Below are 17,421 nucleotides of genomic sequence, written 5' to 3' on the forward strand. Positions count from 1 at the left end.
CCATTGGAACCAGACTTCTTAGCTATCCAACTTGCATCACTGTACCCTTCAAGTACACCAGGAAACCTCCTGTAGTGTAAACTAAGGTACATTGTGCCTTTCAGATATCTAAGTACTCTATCAAGAGCATCCCAATGAGTTCTGTTTGGACAGCTTGTATATCTAGCCAATTTAGACACAGAATATGAAATATCTGGTCTAGTACAGTTAGCAAGATATTGCAAGCTCCCAATAATCTGAGAATACCTTAACTGAGACACAGGCACTCCTGAAGTATTCTTGACAAGGGAAACTTTCGAATCATAAGGTGTACTAGCGATTCTACACTGTGAATAACCATATTTCTCAAGTATAGATTTCTCTATATAATGAGATTGAGTCAAGGTTATTCCTTCAGTGGACTGAATCAATTTGATTCCAAGAATCACACTTGCCTCACCCATATCCTTCATTTCAAAATGCCTTTTCAAGAATTCTTTAGTCTCGTTAATAATCTCAATATTGGTTCCAAACAATAAAATATCATCCACATATAGGCACAAGATAACACACTCATTACCTTTAACTTTAGTGTAGACACACTTATCACTTTCATTAATCTTATAACTGAAAGGCAATATAGTTTCATCAAACTTTTTATGCCAATCTCTGGGAGCTTGTTTCAAGCCATAGATGGACTTGATCAACTTACATACTTTCCTTTCATTGCCTGATGCAACAAATCCATCAGGCTGATCCATATATATCTCTTCCTCAAGTTCACCATGAAGAAAAGCCGTCTTTACATCCATCTGATGGATGATAAGACCATGGACTGAAGCCAATGCTATAAGCATTCGGATTGTTACCATTCTTGCAACCGGAGAGTATGTATCAAAATAATCAATTCCTTCCTTTTGCTTAAAACCCTTAGCTACCAGTCTAGCTTTGTACTTATCTATTGAGCCGTCAGGGTTCAACTTCCTTTTAAAGACCCATTTGCACCCAATAGTAGAACACCCAGGAGGGAGATCAACCAACTCCCATGTTCCATTGGAAACAATAGAGTCAATTTCACTCTTGACAGCGCCCTTCCAGTGCCTTGACTCAGAAGAATCCATAGCTTGCCGGAAAGTTAAAGGTTCGTCCTCGATATTGTAAGTGATGAAATCACCTCCAAAATCCTTGACTATCTTTGCACGCTTACTTCTCCTTGGTTCCTCTAGTTCCTTAGGACTAGAGCTACTACTAGGTTCCGCCCCCACATTTGTTATCTTTTCCACATGATCAGGAATAGAACTTGATGTGTGAGTAGGATCTTCCTCAGAAGTCGTTTCAGGTATTCCAGTCTTCATAGGGTAGACATCCTCAAAGAACGTCGCATCTCGAAATTCAACTATCGTGTTTGCCACTATACCATCTATGTCAGATTTTAACACTAAAAATCTCATAGCTGTAGTGGTTTCAAGATAGCCCAGAAAGATACAGTCAACAGTCTTTGGACCTAGTTTCTTTCTCTTGTGTTCAGGAACAAGCACCTTAGCAAGGCACCCCCACACACGAAGATACTTAAGACTAGTCATCCTGCCTTTCCATAACTCCAAGGGTGTTTTATCCATGTGTTTCAGAGGGACTCTATTCAAAATATGGCAAGCCGTATTTAGAGCCTCTCCCCACATGTATTTAGGCAACCCAGAGTTAATAAGCATACTATTAATCATATCTTTAAATGTTCTGTTCTTTCGCTCAGCAACCCCATTAGACTCAGGTGTGTATGGTGGAGTAACTTCATGAACTATACCATTGTTTGCACAAAATTCATTAAAAGCATTACTCGTATACTCACCACCTCTATCAGATCTCAATCTTTTAAGTAGCTTACTAGTTTGTTTTTCTACTTCAGTTTTATATATAATGAATTTACTAAGTGCTTCATCCTTATGTCTAAGTAAATAAACATAACAGTATCTACTACTATCATCTATAAAAGTAATGAAGTATCTAAACTGGTCCTTGGTCAACACACCACCAAATTCACAAATATCAGTGTGTACTAAATCTAACAAGTCTGAATCCCTAACAACGTTATGAAAAGGTTTCCTTATCTGTTTAGCAGACACACATACTTGACATTTAGAATTCTTTTCTATGGTATGTTTTGGAATCAACTCTAAGTTCATCATATTCTTAAGAGCACCAAAGTTTAAGTGACCTAGTCTAGCGTGCCATAAACTTGAGGATTCAACACAATTCACAGAAGGAAGAATAACATTATTTAATGTACCCAAAACGGGTTCAGCATTAATTACAAATAAACCATTTGACAAGTAACCCTTGCCAAAAAATGTACCAGTGTGAATAAGAACTACTTTATTACATTTGAAGGAAATTTCAAAGCCATTGGAAACTAAACAGCTTCCACTTATTATATTTCTACGCATGTCGGGAACATAATGCACTCTAGTTAGGGATAGAATACGTCCAGAAGGGAACTTCAAGTCTACGTTTCCTATTCCATGTACTTGAGCAGCACTAGCATTCCCCATCGTCACTGTCAAGCTATGACTCTGTTGATAAGACACAAATAGACTAATATCAGCACAAATATGCACATTAGCTCCAGTATCTATCAACCATTCATTTGACAGATAGGTAGAAAATAATACAGGGTTGTAGGAAACATACCGGTCTGCGTTGGTTTCAGAAGCCGTGGCCTCACCAACAACCATGTTCACTACGGGCCCACTTGTAGTTGCAAGCACAGCATTCGCTTGTGCTACCACCTCAGCCTTCTTCGCCTTCTTTGTAGGGCAGTCCTTACTCCAGTGCCCAACCTGCCCACAAGACCAACACGGTTTGTTTGCCTTGGGTTTCTTGGCCTTGTCCTTGTCACTCTTAGGTTTATTAGCGCTAACTTTCTTAGCCACACCCTTCCTTTTCTGTCCTACAGTTGCTACATTTACCTTCGAGCTCCCGGCCTCAGTTGGCATCACATGTCCTTGTTTGGACTTGTGTTGTTCTTGAACCGAGATGTCCAGCATAAGGTTGGTCCAGGTGATCTCTCCTTTCTGTCTTTTCAGGGATAGAGAGAACTCCTCCCAAGACTTCGGAAGCTTTTCAATCACACTCATAACCTTGAACTTTTCAGGGAGGTCCATTCCGGACTCCTTCAAAGCATGCACTATCATCTCGAATTCATGCACTTGCTCAGTCATGGACTTGTTGTCCACCAGCTTGAATTCAAGGAACTTAGCCACAGAATACTTCTCAAGACCCTGAGAGTCAGTATTATGTGTCTGGTCCAGCTTCTCCCATAAGAGTTTTGCAGAGTAGGCATCAGAAGAATACACATCAAACAATGTGTTAGTGAGAGCAGCCAGAATGGCCGCCCTGGCCACACCATCTTTCTCAGCCCACTTCGCAAAACCCTTAACAGTTTCAGCCTTCTCTTGATCCACCACTGGTTTCTCATACTCCACAACAGGCCATAGACCCTTTACAGTCAACCACAATTTCATTCTTTTCTGCCAGCGAGAAAAGCCTACACCACCATTGAACTTCTCTGGCAAGCCAGTTAATTCAACGGCTTGTGGAAAACTGTAAGTGGTCCAATCAATGGCCACAACAGATGCACCAGAACCACTACCACCACCAACAACGGGAACCTCAGTTTCGCTCGACATTATGCTAAATATTATATAACACGTAATCTCTTCAAGAATGATGGAAATACTGATTATTATAGCAACATAGAGGCAGTTATATATCATATTAAACAAGCCAAGGCCAAGCAAGTTGAAACAAAACGTGAAGGTAAAATACATGCATGTCAGTGACTGTAAAACTAGAGGAAGGAAAGAAGTTGTACCAGTAGCCATAGCTTGAGGCAAAAACATGTACAACAAGAAAATTACAAGAACAGCTGAGTCGTCAGGCCTTATACGAAGACCTGACTGCTCTTGAAGAGATTATTGCCCCCACCTGCTGCACTGGGAATGCTTGCAACACCTCCTCCAGGATAAAACAGCTCAGAGCTTTGAATTACAGCACCTTCGAAGCTCAACCACGACTAGCTCCTCACTCGCCGGAAAACCAACTGCTGACTGACTTGTGTTTGGGAGAGAGAGCAGAGAGGAAGAGGAGAAGAGAATGTAGGGTGTGGTGTGTGAAACTCAGCAGCTTAGTCCTTTATTTATACTAGAGGCTAAGTGTAACTGACCACCCAAATTTAATATATGAATTTAAACTGCACATTTAAAATAAATCGTAACAGCTGATTTATTATAATGTAACAGCTGATATATATTAATCCACACATTAAACCATCCGTTTTATATATATATACTTTAATTTCTGAATATATATCATCAGTTACAAGTCTAGGTTCATTGTATCTGACTTAGCCCAATTATGCAATCCGACCCAGTCCAATTGAGCCCAACAGACACAACCCAGCCCAACTGATAAATAAATTCTAATTAAAATATTATATTAAATCGATACGAAATAAAATTCCCCGCCCAGGTCGCCTCGCGTACGCGAGACGCCGAGACATTCGCCCTTCGACCCGACCCGTCCCGTGACGTGGCGAGGCGTGGCGGGGCGGGGCGGCGGCGGCGGCGCGCGCGTGGGCTCGTGAGAACACCACGCACCATAACACACCTTAGTAGTTATGCACTACCCATGTGTGTTATACTATATAAAGCCAACACCCCTTTTATTTCTTTCTATGTGGGACAAACACATTCTCAAAACAAGCTTTTCCAAGCTACTAACTTCAACTTCATTTCTCTTATGGATTTCATTAAGAAAATTCTTAAACCCATACATGAAAGTTTAAGTCCCGATATCTAGAACCAACTTCCAATCATTAGATTATGGAATTAACAACAAGAACATAATAAAATTATGAACTTAATAACTCCATTTTCTAACAAGAAAAACTCCAGTAAATAAATAATATGTAACATATTTGAACACTACAATTATCCGGAAAAAAAACACTAGACAAACGGTCATACGAAATCAAACAAATTTACCGAGGTTGTCTCCAACATTGAAGGTCTTGCCTGTGCTCCAGGATGAGAAATCAACACCAAGTCCCCAACCAGCAGAGTCCCCAACAGTGTAATCCAAAGCCACAGAACTTGAAATTGTAGCCAAAAACAAACATGTAACTACAAATATAAGTGTCACCATTGTGTTTGTTAATTCGTTATGTAATGACACACGAAGGATTTGGCCTTGGGCAATATTTATACATGTAATTTGCTTGCTTCACATCCATTATGGAAACAGTTGTTTCCCCTGCCAAAATTATATTTGAGGCTTTACATTCTGAAAAATGATAATCCCTCCCTCCCACTGATTCTTTACATACTTAGGCATGCATTAAAATGCAACTATAAAATATAGTTCTATAATTTATTTTTAAAATTTTTTTTTTGTGTATAAAAGTTTAAATATTATATTTTTATTTAAAATAAAAAAAATATTTAAAATTATTTAGAGAACTATATTTTACGGTAGTCTTAAAATGCGTACCGATCCCCCGTCTCTCAGTGTAAATAATCCTGTGGGACGGAGGGAGTATATTTTTTATAATATCATAACCCTTGTGATTTTCGAAAACTTGATTTTTTTGTTATAAAATAGTTAGTTTCATAATTAAATTTTTTTAGCTATGTGGTCAAACGTCGTAAATTATATGTAAGAAAATCAAACATCAATTATTTCCAAACTTACAAAATAAAATTACAGTTTCCTGATATGCTACCAGAGAATGAGAGGAAAGTTAAATTACCTTTTTAAATTAGTGCCCCTGGAGGAAGTTTAATGATATATTAAACTTTTTTGTCAAGCAAGAACTATAAAAAAAGAAAAACTTACTATATATAAAAATCAGTACAATAAGTCAAAGAAATACAGGCTGCCTTGTATATTTCAGTATTCTAAATTTTCAATTTCCATCTGCAAATTGTAGTCCAAAAAAAATAATATTTCCATCTGCAAAGCCTACTTTTACTATTTTAGTTCAGTAATTATGTTTGATAGTAATAATCACTATAAAGTATAAACTCATCACAAATATAAGTCTTCTAAAATATTAATCTATAAATATCCACAACCTCTGTCGTCCCATGGGTTCGATTCTCGTTCACCCCGGGAATTTCTTAGAACCGATTCTCGTTTGAAAGGCTATATAAGCCAATATATGTCAAAAAAAATATCCAGAACCGTTTACTGAATTCTACTAGGTGCATTAGAAGTATCATAACATAAGATAAGTCATATATATAGATTTTGAAACTGGTTTATCATCAAGAAGTTGTACAAATAAGAAACATACAAAACAACAAAATAGAGCAATGTATCCAAGAACTGCTTTGCCCTTGGTTAATAAGCTTTCAGCTGATCAAGCATTTTCGATTGGTTAAAATCTAAGGCTGAGCTGGTGAAAACTTTGAGATTCAGAGCAAAAAGATGAATTATCTGATATCTCAAAGAATTGGTTTGGAAACACAATTCACCCTCTTGAGCAAGAAGTTCTTAACATCCCTTAGTAGTTGAAACTTGAAAGACATGGGATGGGAGTGCCTGTTAATGTATACTATTTCATATTAAGAGCTCGTAACACGAGATATACCCTTGTTCGAGTAAGGCTAATTAGCTAAAATGTCTAAAAACAAGTACTGAAAGATAAAACATGCATATATAAAGATTTAACAAACATATATAAAGCTTATATTAGTTTCCAATAAAAAAACAAAATCTGGACATACTTAAACATGATAAGTAGTCGTCAGCTCCCTAGTGATAATGCTTTAAACTTCAGCAGATGTCTCTGTTTTCTCCACTGTTTGCTCCTCATCCGAGTTTAACTGGCTGCTTGGAGTACTTTCTTGTTCCATACTCGCCTTCGTCTCTTTTCTCAAAAACTTTTTACTAAGTGCTATTCTAATCGGTCGTCCCATAAACAACTGCGAGATATGATAAACTTTAAAAGACCTTTTGGATAGAAAATCAAATGATACACAAAAAATCAACACAAGTCTTCCAAATAATAAACAGTAAACAAGTAATATAATTTACCCAAATTACAAATTCGAGCAGATTGTCACACAGTATTACCTTTCCTTGAAAAGTAGAGAGCACTGCATCAGCCTCCTCTTTAGTATTGAAGGAGATAAATCCATAGCCCGCAGACCCTCTCGGATTTTCACGGAAAATAACTTCCGCAGAAACAACATTAGCATTTTCAGAATTAAAAAACTCCATAAGGTCTTTGGCCCTAGCCTGGAACGGCAAATTAGCCACAAACAAGTTGTGGATTGGCACCTGCTTTGGTAGTACTGGAGGAGGTATAACCTTCTTCTTTCGTGGCTTCGCCCATGCAAGCCTCAAAGATCTACCTTCAAATTCCTGTACCATACATTATAACTTAGCTACCTTCAGATTCTACACAAAGAGATATTATAAAGATATGAACAGCTCAAAAGTCCTAAAATTCTTACAAAGGCTTCGAGCTTAGTGAGAGCTGTTACAGCTTCCTCGTGTGAGCCCATTGTAACAAAAGCTAAACCCCTGTTCCTTGTTTTGTTGTACATCGACAGCTAACAAAAAAACAATTACCCACTTCAAAAAAACAAACAAATATAATAAATACCCATAAACAAACACGAGAATCAACATAACCCAAAGAGAACAACCAAATTTTTTACAGATTATGTGAACCAAGCTTAACATGAAAAATACCCAACTCATTAAAAAGTATGAAAAGGCAAAATGATAAACATAGAGCAGCAGCAGCAAGTCAGTACTAAAAATATAACTATATAAGAGCAATTCCACCGCTATAGTCATCTCTATATGTTGACACCAAAAAGCGACTTTCGTTGTCTAAATAAGACTTCCACTCCAATGCTTGATTCTAAAACAGAACCTTCCAGCTTAAAATTTACAATAATTTTTTTGGGTTGGTGATACAGCAAGGATAACTGAAGCTACAATGGGTGTCATAGGCTAAACTAATGTACTACATTTCACATTATGCAAAAATAAAACAAACACAAATCAAGTTCATTATTTTTAGTATAACTACGGAATATTGCAATGCACTTGCTCAAACCAAATGGATATGAAAAATCAAGAAGAACCATCATCACAAATAAATAAAAAAAATCAAATATTCCACATTGTGTAACCGCAAAACGAACACATATCATCAAAAAGAATACAATCACAATTCACAAACCCAAAACCAAAACCAAAAAAAACAAGAACAAGCCTCAACACCAACAACGTTCCCAAACTTTCCAAAAAGAGGCCTAATATCATTTGCACTACAATCCCATAGCACATTCAACTATAGCATCAGTAAAGCTATGCAATATTGCAATGCACTTGCTCAAATCAAACCACACGAAAAATCAACAAAACCACCATCACAAACAAAAAAACAAATCTTTCACATGAATGCAACAACAAAACAAACCCAAAATCATCAAATACAATACAATCACAATTCACAAACTCAAGAACTAAAAAAACAAGAACTTACCTCAACACTAACAACAGTCCCAAACTTTTCGAAAACCACCATCACAAATAAAAAAAAATCAAATCTTTCACATAATGCAACAACAAAACAAACCCAAATCATAAAAAACAATACAATCCACAATCTCAAGAACTAAAAAAAGCAAGAACTAACCTCAACACTAACAACAGTCCCAAACTTTTCGAAAAGAGGCCTAACATCACTTGCACTACAATCCCATGGCACATTTTGCACACACACTCTAGTTCTTGATTCTTCATCTTCCTCCTCCTCCTCTTCATCTTTTTCCACCTCAATTTCAACAGGGGTTTCGACAGCAGCTTGAGCTAAAAATAAAGATTTGTGGGTTTTAAAGAGAGGTGCATTAGGAGTAATATAAGATAGAGAATTGAAAGAAAGAGAGGGTGGGAAAGTTATGAAATTTGTGGGTAAAGATGGGCAAAAAAAGACTTTTTGATGGGAGGTTGATGAAAGTGAAGATGATTTAACTTGAAGTAAAGCCATTTTTGAGAATTTAAACAATTAAAAATGGCTTTTTGTTAGTTCATGTAGAGGAAGATATAGAGAATTTAGATACAGGGATTTCAAGATTGTGAAGTTGGGAATTTGGATAAGGGGTTTAGGAATGTGACTGCCTTTCCATGTTGGCTTGTTCTGTGTCAAGCATATTTTTTCTTATTTTCTATGAATAAAAAATATTGGAATTTGGTAAAATATTAATGAATTTCATTGTGTTTGGAATTGTTGATAAATAAAGATTTCATTGAGTTATAGAGTACTTTTTAGAAATAATGACAAAAATAACATTTTTTTGGGACTAAGTGACAATAATACCTATTTTCAATATCCTGGCCATTTTTACCAATCAAATAACCATTCTCAGATTGGGTATCTCAAAAAAAAATTATTTTTATTTTTGTAAAAAAAACATTTTTAAAAAAAAAACAAAATTTTCCAAATACCCAATCTGAGAAAGCGTATTTCGTCGGTATTTTTGCCGCATTTCTCAAATTTGTTATTTTGATTACAGATTTCAAAAAAAAGTGGTATTTTTGACCATCATCCTACTTTTTATAAGCCTCGCTGAGTTATACTTTATTGTCCGTATGTTTTAGAAATGAAAAGTTTGAGAGACACGTTTTTCATGTAATTTTCTAAAATTAATTGTTTAAAATTGTTACTTATATTGAGGATTTAAATAATTTTTTGAATGTAATCTATATAGAAATTGAGTTGAAATTTGTATTTTGAAAAGGGTTGTCTGGGTTTACCCACGGTGATAAGGCAAAGAGAGATTATATGTAATTGTAATGTACAATTATTAAGGCATGTAAGTGTGCATGGTGTTATCGTGTGGCTCGCGCACGTGCCGCTGCTGCGCCTCGCCATATCACGACAGGGGTCGGGTCGGGTCGATTTGGGCGAATGTTTCGGCGTCTCGCGTACACGAGACGACCTGGTAAGAAATTTTACTGCTTATTTATTTAAAATATTTACTAACTTATTATATTGTTTTAATATGAATATTGAATCTGTGTAACAGGAAATATCAGTATTTGCTTATCAGGATTTACAAAATTTGATATGGCTGGAACAAATACTGATCAGGATTTGTTGAATAAATCCTGACCTGAATAAAATCTTGACGCTTGGATCAGGATTTGCTGAAACTGAATAAATTTTGAAGCCTGTATTAGGATTTGCTACTGATGGGCTGGGTTGTCTGTATCAGGATTTGACAAAAACTGATACTGACTGTTATGTTTCTGATTCTGAGATATATATTATTAAATGCATATTAAGTCATAATATTTATTTTAATTAATGAATATTTTCAGTTACGTTTTGTTATGTGTACAGAACTGAACGTTTCAGAAGGAAACTTGTGAAAACCATAGTCGTTTCTTCTCTATTTTTCTTATCCACCTTATACAGATCCTTGCATTGGTTTTCTGGGCAAAATGAGGTATAGATCAGTGTTAAGCATTACGTGAATGTGAACGAATTGTTTTGTGCTGTTTTATCCTGAAATTGATATTGTTACAACCCAACACAACGTAAGTGAAAAAAAATCTATTCAAGAACAGTCTAGACTTCTCGAAGGTTAGGCGACTAAGCTGTTATTTGTTCTTTCAAATTTTTTAAAATTTCCGTTAGGACTAAATGTTCTTTGATTCTTTTATCTTTTTGTCAATTCAGTTACTCATTATATCTTTTTGTCTTGTCTTTGTGTTTTGTCTCGTTACTTAATTTATTACATGTTCTTATTAATCATGATTATATAACTGTTCAATTATTACGTGTAGTGTTAGTTATTACTCAACTGTAGATTCAATTAATATTAACTAATTATTAATTTTTATTGAATAATAATAATAATATATTATAAGTACTACCAGGATCAGGAATACTAATAATAATAATACTTTACGAGGTACTTTAATGTAGAAAAGAAGAGAAAGTTAGTCACCAAGAAGGCTAATTAAAACAGTTACCCGAGACCCACCCCTTCGTATAAATTCTACGTTAAATTGCTAAGCCCTACTAATCCCTTGAGTTCAGAAAAGTTGCTACATGTCCTTGTCCTTTTTAGCAGTCGCATTGCGTTGTTCTTCAATATAAGCTTGCAACTTATCTTCTTCTTCCTGAAACTGCATTTTTAAGATTAACAAATAATTAAAGCAATGCTTTACAATATAAATTTAAGTCAAATGTGGAAATTGTTCAAGATCGAATGGAAATAATGTGTGAACTTTAACGCGCTTGCTTATTAGATCAACAAGAAAGAAAGAGTAGCCCTAGATACCCGAAAATTTCCCAAGGTACCCGAAAATTTTCTCAAAAACTTGACCGGCAAATGACAAGTTTCAATTTTGTAGCCGTATAGGCACAAGATTATTAGAAAAATTACCAAGTGCGGCATGTGAAAATTTGTTTTTTCTTTTTATGAACTCTAGCATTTTCCTATAATTATGATTAAGGTTGTAATTAGTAGTTTTATTCTGTTCTGACCTTGTCAATGACATTGTCAATTTGCTTGGCATCCCTTGCTATTACTTCAGCTGCATGTTCAAACAAACCAATTGCAGTCTTGAGTTTTCCATCCGGCAAGTCTTCAATAATGTCTTCTGCAATCTTCTCCACTTTCTCCGCCACGTCTTCCACTGCTTCCACGATATCTTCCACCTTCTGCACTGCATCTTCTATTTTCTCTGTAAATTATTCGTTCACGATCAGCAAGTTCATGACCAGTAAAATTTGTCATCAATTTATAATCACATAGACACTCCACTATTTACGTACGTGCAATTAGGCCATGAAGAATTACCAAGACGCTTAAGTGAATTTGAACTAGTTTTCTTACTTGTCCATTTCGACAAAGTTCCCCACTTGTTAGTCATCAAAGGGATAACAACTGTCACCACCATCCCCACCAGCCATCCTTTCCAAGTCTTCGGAAGACCTCCGATGATCCACATATCTTGATAGTCTAGAATTATGCTTTTTCTCTAGGCGTCGATTTCTGCAGTTATTTTATGTTAGGAGAAGTTTAGAACTTTAATTTAACTGCTATAAGTGAAATAATGTGCATGAGGGGATTTTTATATATGGATAGACAAGAATACAAGATAGTAGTTGGGAGAGCAGTTGTCGAAAACGTAGTAAAGAATCAAACCTCGTCAATCATCGTTGTCTAACGTACTGTTTAGAGGAGAAGTTTCGAGCTTTGGCTGCTACGAATTAAAAAATGTGCCTGGGAGCATCAGATATAGGGCCTGTTTGGCAGCCCACTTATAAACCATTTATGTCTTATAAGTCCGTAACAGTTTATTGACGAGTGTTTGTCGATCCAACTTATAAGCTGAATTTATAATTTATAAGCTGATAAGTTGAATGTTAGTAATGTTAGCAGTTGTCGAAAACGTAGTAAAGAACTTTCCTCGTCAATCATCGTTCTCTAAAGTACTGTTTAGAGGAGAAGTTTCGAGCTTTGGCTGCTAGGAATTAAAAAATGTGCTTGGGAGCATTAGATATAATACTCCTAGTTGGTACCGGACGTTGAACGAGGAAAAAAATTACAGCTCTTATACATCATTGCACGACAAATGAACATGCAGTTGATAATTACTGATGTCACTGCATGCTGTCACTCTGTTCTGGAACCTAGCTTTTGGTCATTGGTAGTTAGAAGAGTTTGTGTTCAAAATTGTTGGTTAATGATGAATGATAGTTGTCGGAGTACATATATGAATGTTGGGGTCCCTGCAGCTTCGTACTGGAAAATGAACACCACCAGGAAGGCTTCCCCTGGAGGGCAACAAAACTCGGAGGAGAGCTTGTTAGTATTTCACTTGAGTTGTCTCATCGCGTTTGGACGTTTTCTATTTAAGTTGATTAAATTTGGTTTGTATTGCCCATAAGAGCATTGAGCTTGGTACTTTTGAGTACTTTTTTTGCTAAGTATACGTAGAGAGACGAACTTCGGATCTCCCGTAAGGGTACAAGAGCTCAACCACTGCACCAACTCTTTGTTGACTACGTTTTGAGTACTTGCTTTGTGTTTACTTGTCCTCTTTTATTTAATCCATGTATACATCTAAATTACTAGAAATTTTTAATTTGCATAATTATCTTTTACTCAATTATCTTTTACTCAGCATGCACATTCTCTTTATGCTTAACTTGCTCAAAAGGCAGTCAAATTATTTCATAGAGTGGCGGCCTGGGCATTAACCTTGGCCCAAGTCCAAGGAATGTTCAAATATACAATGGGCTAGGCCCCATAAAATTTGGGGTGTCAATTCAGTTTTCTAAAAATTCTCGATTTTTTTAAAAATTCCCGATTAATCTTTAAAAAATATTTAGCCGATCTATTTTTTGAAATTCGATTAATATTTTTAAATTATTTTTTAATTATATATTTCATAATAAATAAGGTAAATATATTAAATATTATTAAAATATTTAAATATATCCGATTTTTGTTCCGATTAATCTCTCCGATTAATCCCCGATTTACCGATTAATCCCTAATCGGTACCTAAACCTATTAGTACCGATTACCAATTTTTACAACCATGGGTGTCATAGCTAAATTGAAAACAAAATTAGAATTACAAATCATTATTTCTATTATTTATTATTACTTCATCTGCATTCTTTTCGCCTTTGTCTTTCTCAGCCGTCCTGTTGCTTTGTTTTTCTTCGATATAAGCATGTACTTTATCTCCTACTTCCTGAAACTGAAATTATAATAATTTGTAATTGGGTCATATGTGAATACTACAAAATGCATAATCGAATGAGATTCTTTTAATATATAAGTTGTAATTTAATCTTTTAATTTGCAATCACCCTAACTAACATGAAATTAACTTTTTCTTAGATTATTAAAATAACATAAAATTGCAAAAAATATATGAGAAAATTGCATTTTAAATCCCTTAGCTTTGGCCATATTTTATTTTTATATACCTACTTTGGAAATTATAATTTGTATTTCTCTACTCTAAAATCCGATTTGACGTGCATCCTTTTGCCTAATAATTTGTAACTCTAATTATTGTCAACTACTCCCTTCGTCCCTTTCGATTGTTTACATTTTTTATAGAGTCTCCGACACGTATTTTAAGGTGCATATAAAGGATAGTTTTGTAAAATTTTTTTACAATTTTGTTTTTCTGAATAATAATTAAAACATTCAACTTTTATTCAGAAAAAGAAAATTATAAAAAAAAAGTTATATAACTATACTTTATATGTACCTTAAAATGCGTGTCGGACACTCTCTAAAAAACGTAAACGGAGGGAGTACGATATATTTTATCATTTTTCTTAAAAATAAATAAATAAATAAATATATATTGTTGAAGATAATAATTAGGAATAAACAATTGACGGGATTAGGTTAATAAAGTGCAACTTGAATCTGTTTTAAAAATAGGGGATGCGAACCGTCATTTCTAAAAATAGATATATAAAATAATTTTGACTTAATCTAATGGTGCAAAATGCAATTCCCCATAAAATGAACGGTTCAATCATATTATTATTCAAATATTCACTTTTGTTTTACCCTTGAGACAAAATTAATGAATTAATATACGCCCACACAAACACGTGCTTGCGAGTTGTGACCAAATTTTGTATAAATAAACATAAAACTTTTCACCAAAACCATTTACTTTGTTAACGTGCATGTTGTAATTATACAATTGTTATCGTTGAATTGATTCCACAAGCAACTTGAATTTTCAAAATGATCGGTTAACCTATATTATAATTAAGCACGACTGGGTCAAGTTGATTAGTCAGATGCTCACATGCTTGATCAATAAACTAATTAGCAAGTAGAATATAAATTAATCACTCCCTCCGTCCCACTAGAATATTTACATTCACTGTTTGCATATATTTCGAAACTCAGATAAAATATAATTTTATAATATTTTTTAATTTTTATTTAATACAAGTTTAAATATAAAAAATTTTATTCAGAAAAATAAAATTTTATAAAAATATTATTGAATTATACTTTAAATAACTATTAAAAAAAATACTAAAATGTAATGTAAAGAATTCAGTGAGACTAAGCGATCTAACGAGTAGTTAGGTAATATTGACCTTATCAATGGCATTGTCAATTTGCTTGGCGTCTTTAGCAACTTTTTCTGCTACATGTTCAATCCGACCAAGTGCTGTCTTGAATTCACCTTCCGGTAAGTCCTCAATGATGCCTTCTGCAAATTTGTCCACCTTCTCCGCCACGTCTTCCACCGCCTCCACGATATCTTCCACCGTTTGTACTGCCGATTCTATTTGCTCTGAGAATCAAATTCGTTTTCAGAGTAATTAGCATAATCATTTTACATTCGTCAGCTAGTTGTGAGTTATGTACAGTTAAATCTCTTTAAGTAATGAGTTAAATCTTTTTAAAGTAATAAGTTAAATATCAAAGTGGTCACTCAACTGAACACCATATATCAGTTTAATCATCAAATTTAACGGGGTATCATTTGAATCACTAAAATCATAATAAATATCAAACAAATACCTCAAAATATGTGTTCGAGAATTAAAATTTATTTTTATGGAGTTCTATATATTTTTCTTGAATTCTATTAAAACCAAATGTAAATTTATGAATTATAGTATTTTATATAATATAGTAAGATTTTAAAAATTTATCTACTATTTATTTAAAATTTTGTAGTTATTTTCTTTATTTAAATAAAAATAATTAGTAGATAAATTTTTAAAAATCTTACAAAATCATCTAAAATACTATGAATTCATAATTTTTCATTTGGTTGTAATATGATTTAATAAAAATGTTAGCAACTTCATAAAATAAATTTTAATTCTCGAGCACATATTTTGAGGTATCTGTTTGATATTTATGATGACTTTAGTGATTCAAATGATACCCCGTTAAGTTTGATGATTAAACTGATATATGACCTTGAGTTGAGTGACCACTTTGATATTTAACCCTTAAAGTAATAGGGTTGGAACCGAAAAAAAATATTACTTTAGCGAGTTTATTACTTTATCAGGAGTAAAAATACACCGTGTCCATTATATTGGGACCGGAAAAAATATTATTTTAATGAGTTTATTATTCTAACGATTATTACTTAATCGAGGTTCAACTGTATAAAAAATGTCATAGTTACTTGTGAGTTATGTATGAAAAATGTCATATACAGTCAATCAGTGACAGGCGGATCCACGAAATTTTTCTCGGGACAACACGGAGTATATTTTGAACAGACGGAGGAGTGTAGTCAGAAATTGAAATTACCGGGATCAAAAATTGAAAATTTTCAATAATTTGAAAATTTAGTGTATAAACTTAATTTCAGTGGGTCAAAATATTAATATTACATATGAAATTTGACCGTAACTAATATAATAAAAATTTATACATAATTTTAAGTTGACTAATCAACTAACCCCACTATCCAAAGGCTGGTTATGCCCTGGACAGACGTCCCTATAATTTTAAATTTTTGTAAAGTCATTTTCATATATTTCAAAAAATTAATGGTGAAAAAACGATAAGCCCGCTACGCTCTATGTGGTCTCTGCACAATCTCACATGAAAACAACTTTGAAATCGATTAAGGAATGCTAATTTAAATTGGGAAATGAAATTGAACCTTTATTCTTACGTGTCCATTTTAACAAAGCTCCCCACTTGTTAGTCAACAAGGGTATAAGAACTGTTACCACCATCCCCAGCAGCCAATTCTTCCAAGAACCTGGAAGCCCTCCGGGAAGGCCACCGGACGATATCGAAGGATCCGGTGGAATACTCGAGTACACCACAAAATTCCTAAATTCAAAACAAGTCAAATTCCGTACTTGTAAATTGTTTAGCTGAACACATTTGATTTGAAACTGTATATATTGTACCTTTTCATTTTGCTGTCATGTTGCCATGTTGAATACAGCAAGTTCTCGTGTTTTCGTATACGTAACTCCGAGATAGGATTGAAGATGAGAGTTCGGTATTTTGTGAATGGCGTTTGGTTCGTGACGGGGAAACTGTGAACGATTGATTGTGTGATGGACATATCAGATGTTAAAGAGTATAAGATTCTTTATGATCAAGTATAGTATGGAGAAGAAGGTTTGAACTAATTTGGTTGCTAGGAATTAAGAAATGTGCATGGAGGCAAACGTATATATATAAAAATGAGTCTACTAAATGGTGGAGGAGTTGTTAAAATGTGCTAATTAAGAAATTGCAGAAGTTTCGTCGTCAATGATCGTTCTCCAAATAAAGGGTAATGTCCCATTTATATTCGTACACGCCATTCGGTTAGAAGATTCTAATAGTTGGATAAGTTATATCGTTGATCTCCGTTGTGATGTTC

The 17,421-nt window shown here is 34.4% G+C and overlaps 2 protein-coding genes across 5 annotated transcripts; both read right to left on the reverse strand.

Annotated features, from left to right (window-relative positions):
* Positions 1 to 6,276: 6,276 nt before the first annotated feature.
* LOC141711344 (28 kDa ribonucleoprotein, chloroplastic) lies at positions 6,277 to 9,167 on the reverse strand. Its single transcript, XM_074513740.1, has 5 exons — positions 8,693 to 9,167; positions 7,494 to 7,592; positions 7,111 to 7,401; positions 6,762 to 6,959; positions 6,277 to 6,576 (listed from the first exon to the last, which is right to left on the reverse strand). Exons 1-4 carry the CDS (start codon positions 9,041 to 9,043, stop codon positions 6,804 to 6,806), a joined length of 897 nt encoding a protein of 298 aa, XP_074369841.1. The 5' UTR covers positions 9,044 to 9,167; the 3' UTR covers positions 6,277 to 6,576; positions 6,762 to 6,803.
* A 1,707-nt stretch (positions 9,168 to 10,874) lies between these two features.
* Positions 10,875 to 17,311, reverse strand: LOC141711345 (uncharacterized). Of its 4 annotated transcripts, none has more exons than XR_012571315.1 (5): positions 16,958 to 17,311; positions 16,702 to 16,877; positions 15,164 to 15,363; positions 12,216 to 13,782; positions 11,904 to 12,062 (listed from the first exon to the last, which is right to left on the reverse strand). XR_012571315.1 is itself a non-coding variant. In XM_074513741.1 (4 exons), the coding sequence occupies exons 2-4, from the start codon at positions 12,016 to 12,018 to the stop codon at positions 11,110 to 11,112; spliced, it is 396 nt and encodes a 131-aa protein (XP_074369842.1). In that variant the 5' UTR covers positions 12,019 to 12,062; positions 12,216 to 13,126; the 3' UTR covers positions 10,875 to 11,109. The 4 variants fall into 4 exon arrangements, 2 of the variants coding, with proteins under 2 accessions (XP_074369842.1, XP_074369843.1); XR_012571316.1 differs by having other exon boundaries at positions 16,714 to 16,877; positions 16,958 to 17,310; XM_074513741.1 differs by lacking the exons at positions 15,164 to 15,363; positions 16,702 to 16,877; positions 16,958 to 17,311 and adding exons at positions 10,875 to 11,190; positions 11,552 to 11,751 and having other exon boundaries at positions 12,216 to 13,126.
* Between the last annotated feature and the right edge of the window lie 110 nt (positions 17,312 to 17,421).

Source organism: Apium graveolens, chromosome 3 (genome assembly GCF_009905375.1).
Source record: "Apium graveolens cultivar Ventura chromosome 3, ASM990537v1, whole genome shotgun sequence".
Classification (NCBI taxonomy): domain Eukaryota; kingdom Viridiplantae; phylum Streptophyta; class Magnoliopsida; order Apiales; family Apiaceae; genus Apium; species Apium graveolens.

What these genes read in the sequence shown, in the direction of transcription:
- LOC141711345 (XM_074513741.1), bottom strand. Translation starts at nt 12,018, where the DNA reads ATGTGGATCATCGGAGGTCTTCCGAAGACTTGGAAAGGATGGCTGGTG. An exon ending in AACTTTGTCGAAATGGACAA is followed by an intron (nt 11,752 to 11,903) that starts GTAAGAAAACTA and finishes AATAATTTACAG; the next exon opens with AGAAAATAGAAGATGCAGTG. An exon ending in TTGACAATGTCATTGACAAG is followed by an intron (nt 11,191 to 11,551) that starts GTCAGAACAGAA and finishes TTAAAAATGCAG; the next exon opens with TTTCAGGAAGAAGAAGATAA.
- LOC141711344 (XM_074513740.1), bottom strand. Translation starts at nt 9,043, where the DNA reads ATGGCTTTACTTCAAGTTAAATCATCTTCACTTTCATCAACCTCCCAT. An exon ending in TCACTAAGCTCGAAGCCTTT is followed by an intron (nt 7,402 to 7,493) that starts GTAAGAATTTTA and finishes TGTATGGTACAG; the next exon opens with GAATTTGAAGGTAGATCTTT. An exon ending in TCTCTACTTTTCAAGGAAAG is followed by an intron (nt 6,960 to 7,110) that starts GTAATACTGTGT and finishes CATATCTCGCAG; the next exon opens with TTGTTTATGGGACGACCGAT.